General features: G+C 36.2%; 1 protein-coding gene across 1 annotated transcript in view; it reads right to left on the reverse strand.

Moving 5' to 3' along the window:
• fam13a (family with sequence similarity 13 member A) overlaps positions 1-16,955 on the reverse strand; it is a 57,431-nt gene that overhangs the window by 31,066 nt on the left and 9,410 nt on the right. Inside the window, exons 4-9 of the mRNA XM_056253537.1 lie at positions 15,238-15,415; positions 12,026-12,173; positions 9,927-10,013; positions 6,740-6,832; positions 4,647-4,739; positions 2,935-3,158 (exon numbers count right to left, since the gene is read on the reverse strand). Coding sequence (XP_056109512.1) covers positions 2,935-3,158; positions 4,647-4,739; positions 6,740-6,832; positions 9,927-10,013; positions 12,026-12,173; positions 15,238-15,415 — 823 coding nt within the window. The remainder of the gene's footprint in view (positions 1-2,934; positions 3,159-4,646; positions 4,740-6,739; positions 6,833-9,926; positions 10,014-12,025; positions 12,174-15,237; positions 15,416-16,955) is intronic.

A 16,955-nucleotide genomic window follows, 5' to 3' on the forward strand; every position in this document is an offset into this window, starting at 1 on the left:
CTCACCTGCCACTTTTTAAGCCCCAGAAAAGACATCATAAAAGTAATCCATGTGACTCCAGTGCTTTGTTTGCGCAAACTAACCATTTAAAGATACACACACAAAACAGCGTGTTTTTGCTTCCACCAAAAAAGGGGCATTTTGGGCATGGTATAATCAATGATCTGGGTGGTATTTTGAGCTGAAACGTCACAGTCACATTCAGGGGACATCTGAGACTTATATTACACCTGGTAAAAAAGGGGCATATTAGCCACGTCTTTTCAGTACAGCTGAAAGCTTAATCAAATAATCCATAATATTCATAAACAAACATGAAAGGGGCATTCAATTTGAATAACTGGACAATGATGTACATATTCAAATTGTGTAGAAATCCGTGTAACTTTTTGTGGGCCCAAATTCTATAATTAACCCATATAATTATTAAGTTTGGATTGTGTTAAAAAAAACAGTACTAGAAATGTTGGGATCATTGAAAGGTCCATTGATTGAGCGACTTGGCATCCACTGTTCATGAGTACGTGCGACATTACCATGAACGCTGTTCTAATTGTGTGTGTGTGTCAAAAGGGAATTAAATAATCAGAGTTGGCCACACTAAATCATAACCATCCAATACAAAGGATTTAGGTCCCGTTTACACAGGAATTTAAAATAATAAATAAAAGGCTCCAAAAAGCTCATAAATCACATGATTACCAAACAAAGTTCAGCAAAAAAGTGTGCATTTGTATGTTTATCGGGGTGCTTCCCTTTTGTTGTAAAATGTGAAATGACCCTTGCCACCTCACCGTAAAGCCTACTAAGAATTAGGGTACCGCACGTACCTGAAAAGACATTTCGCAAGATTTCTTGGAGAATTTGAATAAAAGGGAAATATTTGTCCACTTCACTGGAGCTCTTAAGGGGTGTTACAGAGTCTGACAAGGGTATTAAAATCATGACTGTCGTCATAAATTACAAAACGGAAATCCTGCTAAGCCACCACCTCCCTGAGTGAACAACAAGGCCCTTTTACTGAGCTTTTGTTCTGTGAGAAATGATGGAAAATTACTTGACTACATCAAGGACAATGTTTATGATCATTACTGACTACAGTTAAATCATTGCATTCATCTTATTGCACAAGAACGTTTTACTAAATGGATTCTTGAGGTGTATATGCTGATAATTCTACAGCAGTCACAAAAGTATGCTGTCGTCTAATATTTGGCACAAAGGCGAGATTGCGGGATTGCTATTCCCTTCAAAGACCCACAGGAGGATGCAAGGTCCGCATATACGTACTGAAAGTGACAGCAAGCTGACAAGACAGCTGGATCAACTGAAAAACTGTTTTCTGAATTCAAGGGTTAATTATTGGAAGACTGACTTGTTGGATGAAATATTACAATGGGGAATTGTGGATATATATATTCCCCCAATGCCATGGGGAACTGATTGGATGGTTGTGGTTTGCTATTGGTTGATCTCATGTGATTGACAGTTTGCTCCGCCCTCACGCCAGTAAACACGTCATCAGAGAAGAGAATGAGAAGAGATGTCAGTGCAAAGGGGAAGTTGTTTTGATTAAAGATTACGAGGGGATGTGATTTAAAAAAAAAAAATGATGATGTGCACGGATAAATCATTTTAAATAAATACTGCAATAATTTTATTTAATTTTTTTGTCAATTTTGATTTCATGGTGACTTTAATGTTGTTCCTAAATGGTAGAATAGAACCAGGTGTTGGGCTTGATAACATCAGCTGAAAAGTACATTTGTTTCAGAGGTGGAGCATGTTATTATATTTTGTTGAAATATTATGAAGACCATAACACCAATTGAATATTAGTTAGCCTGTCTGAGAAGACATTCACCCCAGACGGTGTTACATAAGCGTGTCAGGTACAAAAACTCTCAAATCAATTGTACTTAGTGGTGTTTGTAAACAAAAATCTATTTTTGGAAAGGACAAGGGTGAAAGGGAAAAGGGGTAATTTAAAAAAATAAAAGATTTCACTGGGATTATTGTCTGGTTTGAATCTTTCTTTGGCATTTCTAAAGCCCTGTAGTAAAGATAAAGAATGAAACACAAAGCAGGTAATTAACCTGTTTAACTTAATGACAAGCTCATATTTTGCATGGTTATATTTTCATTAGTACGTACTGTTTTGCTGCACACATTACATTGATCAAAAGTGAAATTGTTACAAAAAATGCATTTTAAAAAAATGCTGTTCTTTTGAAAAAGACATTTCAGTCAAAAATCTTTGAGAAAAAAATGTATCAGGGTTTCCACCAAAAAATAAGCAGCACAACTATTTTTCAATATTGATAATAATCAGAAATGTCTCTTGAGCAGCAAATCATTAAGAGTGATTTCTGAAGGATCATGTGACACTGAAGACTGGAAAATTCAGCTTTGCATCACAGGAATAAACGACATTTTGCAATACGTATATACAAATAGAAACAGTTATTTTAAATTGTTAATATTTCACAAAATTACTCTTTTTACATATTTTTGGATAAAATAAACGCAGCCTTTGTGAGCATAAGAGACTTCGGTTACACTTTATTTTAAGGTGTCATTGTTACAGTGTAATTATATATTTAAGTAGTGAGTAATATTAAGCAACTACATGTACTTACTATAGGTTTAGGGTAGGATTAGGATTTGGTTGAGGGTTAGTTGTATGATTTACTGTTATTACTATGGTAAGTACATGTAACATATGTAACATAGTGTTACTTTAAGAATCGATATCGGTTCGTAAAAATGAGAATCGATTAATATCGAGAAATCGATATTTTTTACCCAGCCCTAGTAAGTACATGTAACATATGTAACAAGGACACTGTAAAATAAAGTGTTACCGAGACTTCTTTCAAAAACAGGAAAAAAAAAAGTGTACCGACACCAAACTTTTGAAAGCTATAAACTGACCTGTTGAAGGTCTCAGTGGATGTGGCGGATCTAACGGTCTGAGGGGTCAGATTCATGCCGTCAGCGCTGAAGCTTATGCTCCGTCCTGGACTGTGCAGAGGAAACTGATCTCTAGCCCCCAAGCTTTTGTCTGGACGATGGGACAAAAGCCTAGACTCGGGATCACCAGAGGAGGCCGGTTGAGGAAAACATCTAGGCATTTCCTCCGTCTTTATCTTCTTCACCTGAAGGATACAAATCAAAAGAAAGATAAAGATAGAGGAACAGAGGGTGAAGCTGTGGTTTTGTTTGATTCCTGAAGGAAACACCCTTTGACTGACATAAAGATAGTAATATAAAGCACAATAACAAGTAAAAGGGATTTATAATAAATAAGCTTAGCTCACATATCTTACCTTGCTAAACGATAAAGGCTGTACACGCCGAAAACCGGTTGAATAAGTGTAAGAGGTAAAAAAACGGACCCGCACAAGAGCCATGTCAAATTCAGATCGATTCATTGTCACTTAATGATGCCGAACAGCTAATTGACCTTTAAAAGAATAATTCCCATGTATTATTGGTAAACAGACCTTAAACTATACTAAACCACTTGTTTTAGCAGGACCGCAGATAACAATGGCACCATCGTCCTGGGACAGCAGCTGCAAAACTGTGTTTGGCCAGAAGAGACTCTAAACTTTTAAACATTGATTTTTTTTTTTTGAATAACAAACCAATCTATCACAGCGAAGCAGAAGAGATGACCGGATTTAGCTCACAAAGCAAATGAGATCGTGCAACAAATTCACGTAACACAAAGACTACAATAGGATTAGATTGATCTTCAACCCACTTATTCCCGAAGGCACAGGCGGTCAGTAGGAAATGGCTTTGACTACGGTAAAGAGGACACTATCGATCAAGCCCATGTGGGACGCATTTAAGGCACAGTAACTGGGTGAGATCTGGACATCGATATGCTAATGTGTTGATGATGCAAACCGCACCGGAAAATCATTGTTTTATTGAATTCTGCATTAAACGACTGACTGTTTATAGAAGGGTCGAAGCACTAAGGTCACACAAAGGCATTGGGTTGTGGTGTGATCTTTACAGATAGTAGACGTGAATGAAAAGGTCACCCAATTACACTACCGTTCATAACTTCAACAGGTCAGTGTGCTTCACATGGGCATTAACTGCTGTGTGTGTGTGTGGGGGGGGGGGGGGGGGGGGGGGGGATTTCTGCTCACTAAGGCTGCATTTATTTGATCAAAAATACAATAAAGAGCAATATTGTGAATATTATTACAATTAAAATAACGTTCTTCTATTTTATTATATTTTCATCACATGATCCTTCAGAAACCTGATTTGCTGCTCAAGAAACATTTCTTATTATCAATATTTAGGTTTCTTTGAGGAGTAAAAAGGTCAACTGAACAGCATTTACTTGAAATATAAACTTGGATGTAATATTATAAATGTCTTTACTGTCACTTTAGATCAATTTAATGTGTCCTTGCTGAATAAAAGTTAATTTCTTTAATAAAAATAAATAAATATATATATATATATATGTTTTGTTGAAAAGGGTGATCATTTTCTTTAAAAACTGACCTTTTGTGTTACACAGAAGACAGAAAGTCTTACGGTTTTTGAACGGAATAATGATTTTCATTATTTTCAGGGAACTATTTCTTTAAGGTACACAAAATAAATGTTCTTACCTTCTTTTTTCTTGGCGTAAGTATAGGGTTGTCGGGACTTGACTCACTTTCTCTTGACGGGCCTGTATTGTCAGCTGAAGTGCATGGGGTGACCTAACGAAAAGACCTAGTGATCAGTCACCAATCTTTCATTTATAGTTTTCATAAAACAATAAATTCTATTTAACGGTAAACTGTAAAACTTGATTTTGAAAAAAAAAATTCTCTGTCCTCATTTCTCACTAGTAGAAAGTCTTCTAATAACAAACTGACAAGTTACATTTTCAACTTATAGACTTATGACTTATGACAGGTGATGATAATCAATCACCTTGACTGAACAGTAAACAAAACACTCAAATTATGCAAACATAAATATAGATGAATTCATCATTGTTTATGCAATTTATAAAAAAATATTAGACTTATAAACGTTGGTTTTTCCAGACAGTCATGTTATTTCATTGCTTTGAATAAACCTAATGCAGTGTATTCATATTTTTTGCCTAACTCTCAGAAGACAAGCCAAAAGCTTTTTTCCCCTAACTGAAATATGCCTTTTAAAGTTAAATATTAGTTTTTCAGCCATTTTGACAGCCCTAAATTACCTGCGCACTCAAATATGCTGTACATTTAGATTCTAGACACCCAAGGCCATCCCAATGCAAAGTTCAAGTAAAGGACAAATAAAGCCTCTGTAACCTTTGACCCTTGTTTAGTGCAATTTAATGATAAACAAACCATTTCCTTCATGTTTCTGTGACTATGTGTCAGCTTCTGATCAGAACAACAGAAAAATCCGATCATAAAATGTAGACAAGTACAATGAAATTCTCCAATACAAGGAAATGTTCACGTTTTGAGAGATAAGTTCCACTCAAACAAAGTCATAATGCTATAAAAGAAGTCAATAAATAAAAGAAATATGCATCTCCTTCATCCACTTAGCACTTGGTAAACAAACTCGTTAAACTATAACTTGACAATAATCGGCCAAGAAATGTCCGGTGTATAAAGTTCTGTTTGTTTATGCTGGTTTTCCCAAAACAAAAATGAGGTAATCCGAGCAAGCCAGTCCGTCTAGTGCTACGTGTTAAGCTGAATGATTTCATTGACCCCTTATGTAAATGGAAACGTCTCCGCTGTAGGAAGTGGTCTTATTTTTCATGAAAGTCACATCATGTATTTTTTTCCATCAGCAATTCTGAATCTGTTTACAACATCATTTTGCTGATTACACGGTTCTCCCACAGGCCTTTCAATAGCTTTGGATTTCAAAGATAACACAAAACCACACATAAGCCGGAACGTGTTAAGACCTTCCTCGGCTGAGATATTTCAGGAAGGTGGAAGATGGTCGAAATATTTCAGATTTGCGAACGCAAAGACTCTTCCTGACAGGAACCCACAATGAGTATCTAAAGATCTTCTGGTTTATAGAAAAAAGTTTGATAATAAATACATAAAGGGCAAAGAAAATAAACTCAAGTAAATACAACGAGCACTTAATCTTCTGTGGAAGTAACTGTATATTATGTTATTGATGTGTAACTTGTGAATGGAGGTTGTAATTTACAAGCTTTATATATCATATGAAGTAGCTTAACAATCAGATTTTGTGTAAAAATTTTAAATGAATACTGTAGCTAGCAAACTCAAATGAATCACACTTTATATATAAATAAACACAAGTGTATATTTGAAGTCTCTAAAACAGATATTGATACCTAAATAAAAAAATATTGTGCAGGGCAACGATTAATCGCATCCAAAATAAAAGTTTGTGTTTACATAATATGTGTGTGTGTACTGTGTGTATAATTATTTTGTATATATAAATACACACACATGCATGTATATATTTAAGAAATATTTGCATGTATATATTTAATATAAATATTTTATGTATAAATAACACATTTTTCTTAAATATATACATGCATGTGTGTGTATTTATATATACAAAATAATTATACACACAGTACACACACACATATTATGTAAACACAAACTTTTATTTTGGATGCGATTAATCGTTACCCAGGACAAAAAAAAATTTATATATATATATATATATATATATATAATGAATATCTAATGTTGGTGACTCTTACCTTCTTTTTTCTTGGTGTCGGAATAGGGTTGTCTGAACTTGATTCCTTTTCTCTCGAAGAATCTGTTATTTCAACTGGAGTGCATTGAGTGACCTGGCAAAAAGACAGTGGTTTGTCAAATGATCTCAACATAGAGCAGGGGTGTCCAATCCTGCTCCTGGAGGGCCAGTGTCCTGCTCCAACCCCAGTTAAACACACCCGAACCAGCTCCTCAAGGTCTTACCAGAAGCTTCCAGCCCGGTGTGTTGAGGTTGGAGATAAACTCTGCCCGACAGTGGCCCTCCAGGAGATATAATCTATTACATCTAAAGGGCTTGAAAAACACTTGAAAAAGTTAACCCTGGGTCATCTTGCTTCACGTTCCACACTGCTCATAATTTACCCGGGGTTAAAGGGGTCATATAATGGTACATGTTCTTTTACAAGTTGATTGTACTGAAATGTGTGTTGGCAGTGCCTGTACACAACCATCATAAAATGATAAAAATCCATCCAGTGTTTTTGTTTTAATCTCCTTATATGTTTTCCCCTGTCTCAAATCGAGACGTTCGAGCGTGTGACGTCACAAGCTCGGAAGCCCCTCCCACGATTGTTGATTGACAGCAGCATTTCAACACAGACCCGCCCTCGCTCGTCCTGTCAATCATAGTCTGCGCGGACCGGCGCGGTCATTGTTGATAAACTGGAGCACTGTCTATGAGCAGAATGGCGTCTAAGCGATTGTGGTGTTCTGTTCTTGGGTGTAATAACGAACACAGCAGTCATTTTAATGTTCCTAAATCCGAACCGCTGAAGACGCAGTGGCTGAGTTTGTTTTCGAAGGGAATATTCCCCACGAGCAACGTCAATGCTCTCATGTTTGCGAGAATCATTTCTCACCAGACTGCTTTATAAACGAGGGTCAGTTTAAGCTGGTTTTGCTAAGAAGCTGATCCTGAAAAAAGGATCGGTACCAGATATTCGTGTTCCTGCTGAACCTCTAGAACAACTGAAGTGAGTGTAATGTTTTATTAAACTTTATATTAATATTTATATTAATCTTTGCAAATCGCTAGCTGCACGCTTCACAATGAATGCGTCTAAGGTTTACACTTAGGGTACATTACGGCATGTTTTCTATGTATGATGTTCTCAATATAATTCATAATCCCACGTTTATACTGAACAACGCGTTATGGTTATTGTGTTACAAACGGTGTACGCACAGAACAGAGGGGCGGGGTGAGCAAAGCTCATTATCATTTAAAGTCATATGCACTGAAACGGCGTGCTGAAAACAGAGCTGTTTTTGACCAAGGAAAATAAGTGTTTTCTTACATTACTAATGAGAATTTTTAATTAAAGTATATTACAAACTTTTAATTTAGACCCTAAAGAATCATACTAGCTTGTACAAAAATGGCATTATATGACCCCTTTAACTATTAATTCATAAGCTGACGTTTCACACTGTACATTACTAAACCCTAGGTTAACGTTATTTGTTGTCTCAGTATCATTAAATGGATGGACGCTTCAGAAATGAATGGACATTTCAGACTATAAAGGTAAGAATGAAACGGTCTCTTTATCACTGAAATTGTCGTGTTTTCGTTCAGCATTTGACTTTTTCCCAGTGTGAAAAGCCATTAAAGTTAATAAAAACACGGGCATTTCAAAATCAGTAAAACTGTATAAAATACAGGGGAGTACATTATCGCTCAAAAGTTTGGGGTCAGTAAGATTTTTTTTTTTTTTTTGGAAGAAATCAATACTTTTATTCTGCAAGGATGCATTAAATTGATCAAAAAGTGACATTTATAAATGTGACAAAAAAATTATATTTCACATAAATGCTGTTTTTTTTACTTTTTTAATCAAAAAATCCTGAAAAAGAAAATGTATCTCGGTTTCCACAAACAATTTATGCAGCACAACTTTTCAAAATTGATAATAAGAAATGTTTAATGAGCAGCAAATCAGCATATTAGAAAGATTTCTGAAGGATCATGTGAACAACTGGAGTGAAAATTCAGTTTTGATCGCAGGGATAAATTACATTTTAAAATATGATATAAACATATTTTTTATTTGTAATAATAATAATAATAATTCACAAATTACACTTTTTACTGTATTTTTGATAAAATAAATGCAGCCTTGGTGAGCAAAAGAGATTTTTAAATGATAGTGTACTGAAAAGCCAGACGGCAAGGTTTTTTCTTTTACACGTACCACCTCAATATAAGCTTTTTCAATATACAGAAACAATATTATTGTTTTCAAAACATCATGCCAGTCATTTAAGAGGGTCACGGTTCACACTGCTTCATAGAGAGAACACACACAAACACGAGATCCAGCCCGTCTCCAGCAGACACACAAACACTACACAGTGCGTCTCTGAGCACGTACGCATGGCCGCAGTCATACGCAACTGACATAATTCAATTGAGAGGGAAATTAAATTCACAGAAAACAGAACTCTCATTCTGTGTACATATTGTGAACACCTAGCATGGGGGGGGGGACGGGACTCAATTACAAGATGCCTGTTTGTGCAGCTTTATCAAGAGAGCAAATACACATCTGACTAAATGACTTTATATATTTATTGATTTAGTGTTTTAGATGTGAACTTGGCACAAGCTACTGTAGATCTATTCCTCATCTTTCATTCAATGTTGTTCCTCAGGGCATAAGCAAACATCCTGTAGTCCACCAAAACACATTTTGTGTTATACTCAGGGGTGTAACTTTAATACCAATCGGAAAGACAAATACGTGTAACGTCGGGGCCTGAATTCCATCCAAAGTCAACATGATATGAATATCAAGTGTTTTAGTATCCCGGACGAGCCCCCAATTTTATGTCCCATCCCCTTCTGTGGTAATCATCTTGATGTGCTTTTAAAGAAAAAGTAACCCAAATGACTGCATTACTGGGCTTAAAAAAATAGCCTTTGACTGACTTAAGATCTGCATCATTTGGATTAAACTGAAAGCTGAGTCTTGTGATTGTACCTTTCACCTCAGGGTGAGTAGTGTTATTGGATTGCTGGTGTTTCTGAGTTGCTACGTCACAGGAATTTAACAGGGTTTGACACTATAAGTGCATATGACTATGGAAACATACCCACACTGACTCAGTGTACCGTAGCAGGTTGCATATACAGGCATACACTCACACACATACGATCAGCCGTACCTTGATCTTCTTGACACGTGGAGTGTGTGCCTTCGGAGCAGGATTGTAAGGCGGCATCTCTGTGTTTTCGGTGTTTGTGTTGGCCTCCTGGGAACAAAACAATACACAGGGATTCACGTGAGTCCACATGTACCCACTGACCACAGCAATGAAGCATCAGTGCACATGACTGCTCTGCACTTCAGAAGAAATTGCTTTCATGTGACAATTGAAACTGAAGTGCAAATGCAGAAAAGCAAACATTGTTGATGGTGGCAGAAGAGAGATAAGAGAGTGCGATGACATCTTGAAGTTTTGGAGAGTCAGTGCAGCCGGCAACAAAGCAAGGTCAGGGAGACACACGAGCCGTGCATGTGACAACCAGGATAAAGCAGGAGAGAGCGGCATGTTTAGGGGTGTGCGAGTGTGGGGATCTCAGTTGGTCTGCACTACTGAAGGCATTCAAGAATGGGATGGGGAAATGTGGCAAGCCAAATTCAAACTTGTATCGCAAGTAAAACTAAAAATACAACAAAAACAAAAATGTTTAATTAAATCAATTAAATGTTAACAGAAATAAAATAGAATATAAAATTATTAAAATTATTAGCAGTTATTTAGAAAGGCAAAATTTCAAAATTTTTAATGTAAGTATTAGAGCTAGGCGATTTTTTCCCCGATGAACAGTGTGTGTGTGTGTGTGTGTGTGTGTGTGTGTGTGTGTGTGTGTGTGTGTGTGTGTGTGTGTGTGTGTGTGTGTGTGTGTGTGTGTGTGTGTGTGTGTGTGCGCGCGCGCGAGAGAGAGAGGCGCGGGCGCGAATCGCGCGATGAACAGTGTGTGTGTGTGTGTGCGCGCGCGTGCGAGAGAGAGAGAGAGGCGCGGGCGCGAATCGCGCGATGAACAGTGTGTGTGTGAGAGAGAGAGAGGCACGGGCGATCGAACAGTGGAAACGTAAAAACATACTCCGTCATTTTTTTCATACAGGACATCATTAAAACTGCAAATTGTTTACTTATATTTGTGTACACTGGCAATAAAACACAACATTGTGCTTTTGTCACACTCTAAACTCTTGTCAAACTGTAACCTACAACTGTTAACAAAAGTTTTTATGGTAGTATTATTTTATACGGAAATCAATTATTTATAATTCAGATGAGAATAAAGTTAGTTAATTAAAATGAAGGAAAACAAATATCTTGATCTGAAATAGCAAATTAATTTTAAATTCATTCAGGTACAATTACCAAACATATCTCAAGGTCTTTTCGTCTTTTTAATAATTTAATTAATAAACTAATTATATAAAACTACTGTCAGTGCACTACAAATAAACTGGTTCTATGCCTTTATTAATAAAACTTATTTAAAAAAATACAAGGTTTAAGACATTTATAAAAATGCCTTCTGCATTTTTGCTTTGCTTTTCACTCCATTGTACCGAAATCGTACCGAACCGTGATGTCTGAACCGAGGTATGAACCGAACCGTGACTTCTGTGTACCGTTCCACCCCTACTAAACATCCAAATTATTTATAATGGGGAGGAAAAAATATGAATATAATATTTATGAAAATATGAATCGATTTGACCAACCAACTCGATTTTTAAATCAAATCGATTTTTTTCCCAGCCCTAGTAAGTATTACAATTAATAAAACTGAAATAAAATTATACAGAAAAAAAAAATAGAACTAAAACACAACAAAAGGCAACATTTCTAACTTTCGTTTGAAGTTGAAGTACTACAAGTACTAAAACTGAAACTGATATTAATTATACGGACAAAAAAAACTATAAAAAGGACTAAAAACAACAAAATTACTAAAACAACTAAAACTGAAAAAAGGAAAATATAAAAAGAATGAATTCAAAATATTAATAAATATTAAGATAGTATAGTTATGATACGACAAGAACACTGATTGCGACCCCAATTTTAGTTTAGTTTTAGTTGAATTTACTAATATTATGCATTAAAGAGTATTCTGTTCCCTTGCACTGCACATTTATAATTATTTCTCTTACAAAAAATTCTAACACATATTAGATGATTGCCAACCAAAGGCAAGTGAAGTGTCGGTTTACTGGGAGTTAATGCGTTATGTCAACACTCACTTTGACCATGAGGATGTTTGAAGGTCCCTTTTCAATCTGTCTTCTCTCCACCACAGACTCAAAGATGGCGCTGGACTTCTGGATCAGCTTGGCCATAATGCTATTACAGATATTCTGTTCCCGTATACCATCAAAACCAGGTGACACACTGCAGAATAAAAAGCACATACACAAACATGCTGTGAAAACTACAAATCTGATTTTATGTTGTTTTTTTAAAAAGTGTCCTCATGGGATCTAGGTTACACTTCAGAGTCAAATTCAATTTATTGTTATTTAGGTAAAAGGTAAAAAAAAAGAAAAGAAAAGATTATTAAGATTAAAAGCTGTTGCACACCGAGTCCGAAATTGTTGTATACGTTTTTTCGTATTCATGGTTCGGTGGCTCTGAATTGTCAAAACACCATTCAAACTGCTTGCTACGGATGCGAAAAACGCAGAAAATCGAACCCGATCCGAATTTTTTTATGGCGGACGAAAGTTTCGGAGGCAGTGTGCAAGCGTGATTGACATAACGTGAGGTCGTATTTATTTTTTAACGTGCGAAAATTTCGGACGCGAGTTTCGGACTCAGTGTGCAAGGGCCTACAAGAGTAGATATAAATAAATAAAAAATATTATTCCCCTCAGTGTGTGGAGTCACACTGAGATACTACCCCATGATAGGGAATCATAAATCTTCAAATGCTGCTTCTGTATGGGGTCGCCCGAGTGCTCGACTGACAGCTGTATTTGTGGTTTAATTATTCCTGACAAAAAGAACATGTCGTACTAGGGTACAAGCCGGAGAGGTATGTGGCTAAAACAGGCAACAGTTTTGTCACTTCCACCTCACTGAGCCATGGTTACACACATCACATATCCACAAACGCTGAGGTGTCACACACACACGCTGTGGTGACAGGGATTCCCTGAAACTGAGTGGCTGATATATTATTAGGGGTTGCGCTCATATTGCATCAGCTGGGAACTTACTTGGGGTTAGTCACTATACTGTAACAGGTACCATATAAAACCATATTGATCAATTATTTAATTTAATTTCTTTAAAATCGCATTACTTTATGTCCAGCTTACTTAAGAAAAACTACATTGGAAATATTGAACAGTGTTTGCTTGAAACTGAATATATAGTTAGTCGCACACAACTTTGTAGGGGCAGATGGTCTCTCAAATAATCTTGGGCTGTTATTTGTCGGAGTAATTCACTTGTGAATAATCAGCCTAAATGTTTCTGTGGCTGAAAATAACAACCAAAGAATTTATGACCATAGGAAGTATGTAAGTGCTATTTGTGTTAGCGCTGACATTGAGTAAAGAATTCCACCTGGACTTTGGCCCCCTCTGTTGGAGTCGAAAGCCAGGATATAGCTAGACATAAGATTGGGATAAAACATGCTTTATTACACAAACAATGATAATTACATCAAGATTTTAGGTTAAAATGTATAGGAATGTTCCCATCACATTAGGAAAAAAATTATCATGGTTTGGTAAATCACAATTATGGCATGAAACGTTTAAATTATGTGAAAGTCATGTAAGACAAGTCATAATTATGACAAATTATTTTTTTTTGTCACGATTTCTAATTAGTATCATATGAAAAAAATCATGCTTTGGTAAATCATAATTATGTTGCAAAAATGGGCTGCCATATTCTTTATACACTATTTCTTTACACACACACACACATACATTTACAATATATATATATATATTAGTGCTGTCAATTGGTTTAAAAAAAAACCCTCACATTTCATATATTTGTATATACAGTTGTGGTCAGAATTAATGGCACCCCTGGTAAATATGATCAAGAATGACTGTAAAAAATAAATCTGCATTGTTAATCCTTTTGATCTTTCATTCAAAAAAATGGCAAAAATCTAACCTTTCATTGAAGTAAAGAATTGAACAACAATGCAGATTAAGAATGGAGATTTATTTTTTACAGCCATTTTTTAATCATATTGACCAGGGGTGCCATTCATTTTGACCACAACTGTATATACAAAAGTTTTTCATATATTTTTAGATTGTAATACTTTGACAAAGAATCTCCAAAATAATGTAGAAACAACAGCCATTCAACATCACAGTTTAGTTGAAAGCTATAATTTTTAACATGTAATAGGCTTAAACAATATAACGACTTTTAATTTAAGTGAACTTAAAGCGAATCTTCACATAAACGGGTCAGGGCTCAACACTAAGAGTTGTTTTTTCTACTGGCCCAGTCAGACCGGTTTAGATTTTTACCTGCGCTGCTAAAATGCACAAAGAAAAGTTGTTTTTGACCCATGAAACCATGTAAACAAAACTTTAAGATTTTCAGGTAAGACTAACGTAAAAAAGACTAACGTATATTTTAACGGGTAAATATAGAGATATTGAATCACTTCTGTATCTGTGCAGTCTTCACTGCAAAAATTATAAATTGAATATAGATTAATCCTTATTAAAGTAACAAAAGTTATTCAGTCAAGAGCAGTGAGTGATGCCTCTTTCTTTTGTTCTTTGATTATCCTTAATGACAGCGGGTTTATTTGGCTGCTGTCACTTTAAGACCTGTCGAACATGATGCGGATCTGACACGCGTCCTAGTTTCTCACAATGCTTTCTTTGCACGTTTTGGGTGTTTGTTCACAGAGAGCCGCTTGACAGACAGCATGCCAGTTCTTTTTAGTGTCTAATCATGCTTGAATAGTTTAATAGCACTTGAATGAATGTTAGTGTCATCATATAATGAAACATTAGGATGCCAGGAAAAAACGGATGCTATGCTAATTGCATTAAATATTTTAATTGCATGTGTTAACACATTCATTTTGACAGCCTTAATATATATGTGAACAAAATCATTCATCACAGCAGAGCATTTAAACTATGCACTGGTATGTGGGTTTGGTCAGGGTTTGTGTGAAGTGTAAGTGCTGATCACTCCACAATACAGCCAATGAGAAGCAAGACTGAGAACATGACACCAATATTACATAACATGCAGCTATTGACATTGGGCAGTCGAGACATGATTCACATAGCTTGCGGATACATGCACAAAGAGCTAAAATTATTCTGATTATTTCAGGGAAAAGCATTTACAGCTTTCAGAAATGAACCTGTGCTACAAAACTTAAATGTAAAGTTAAAAATTTGACTTGATCCGTTTCATTGGTTTGCTTGTGTTGAACTGTGCGACTGTGACTTACTTGAAGACGTTGGGCCCAAACACTGTTGCCAGGTTGGTCGCAGTCATGCGGTTATGAGCGTGTTCCTGTTCCACCTGGGACAGGAAGTGACATAGGTAATGCAGGAGACTGTAGTGGATATCTGGCAGCTGATGTAGGAGCTCACGCAGGTCCTTACAGAAGTAATCCTCATCAGATTCTGACAGAAATTGAATGAAGGTTTTCATATTTTAAAAGAAAGACATTCATATAATTCAGATAAAAGAGATGTGTCCAGTAAAGCTAAAATCTAAGCTGTAAATAATAATATTGCAAAAGTTATACATGTTCTATTTTAGATGATTTTCAAATAGAAACAGAGCTCCAGAACAGTGGTTGGGAAAAAGCTGGAAAACAGGAAGTGGCGACAAGTATTATTTGTGGTGGTTTTAAGGCGAGTAGTAAATGTGGAAGTGCAAAAGCTGACTCAAAACTGCTCTGTAAGAAGTAGGGGAAGGGTGACAGGAAGAGAAAGGATCACGTCATGCTAAAGTCTCTAGTATAGACAGTTGGACAAAATTGCTGAAGTGTGTCTGCTTCATAACCACTAAAGAGAACCCCACTATTAGAATGGCTGTGTCCGAAATCGTCTAACCTAAAACAGGTATTTGTAGTGGTGTCCGAAACCATAGTGGACGTTATCGTGTGCATAGATATCCATAATAAAGGCTAGATGTCTTACGGTGGAGTCTCTATCGTCATCACCGGCGGCCATCTTGTCACAGGCAAGCTTTCTGGCGGGCTCTGTGATGCCTGATGTAAGATGAGTGATCCGCACAAACACAAATACTCTTATCTCGTTGAAATCTTGACGGATTTACAAACGGTTTGGTTTCTTAGAAACGTTATTAACGTGGCTATAATTCTGGATGATTATTTATTTATACACTTATTATTCATAAGTATGCAGTGTCATAACTACATCTCTGACGTTTATAACAAACCAAACCGTTTGAAAATCGGTAGAAAATTGAGCAAGCTATGGTAATTTAAAAAGTACATGCACCATTAAAACACAATGTTACGAGTGAGCGAGCTGCCTGTGACAAGATGGCCGCCAGGTGCGGACGTCGACCTCCATTGGCCAGCAGCGCGGACGAGACATCTAGCCGTTATTATGGATATCTATGATCGTCTGCACTCATTCAATCCCACAATGCACCGCAATAACGAGTGTGAAGATGGCGTCCGCAGCTGAATCATTCATCCATCCATCTTCCAAACCCCTGGTCCAATGTGGGTACAGCGTAATATCATACAGGTATAAATAATTCCTTTTTACTTGATTATTAAAGTGTTTAATTAAAGTTTATACATGCTGGTTTCCATGACAGAGGTCAAGATGAATCTTTTCATTTTTCATTTACTGGAGCTGCCAGTTTGCTAAGTTTCAAATAATTATTAAACGTTAAAGGGGTTATATAATGCCATTTTTGTACAAGCTAATATGATTCTTTAGGGTCTAAATTAAAAGTTTCTAATATACTTTAATAACAAATTCTCATTAGTAATGTAAGAAAACACTTATTTTCCTTGGTCAAAAACAGCTCTGTTTTCAGCACGCCGTTTCAGTGCATATACCTTTAAATGATAATGAGCTTTGCTCACCCCGCCCCTCTGTTCTGTGTACACCGTTTGTAACACAATAACCATAACGCGTTGTTCAGTATAAACGTGGGATTATGAATTATATTGAGAAC

Source organism: Rhinichthys klamathensis, unplaced genomic scaffold (genome assembly GCF_029890125.1).
Source record: "Rhinichthys klamathensis goyatoka isolate OS25496 unplaced genomic scaffold, OSU_Roscu_1.1 h1tg000107l_1, whole genome shotgun sequence".
NCBI classification, from domain to species: Eukaryota; Metazoa; Chordata; class Actinopteri; order Cypriniformes; family Leuciscidae; genus Rhinichthys; species Rhinichthys klamathensis.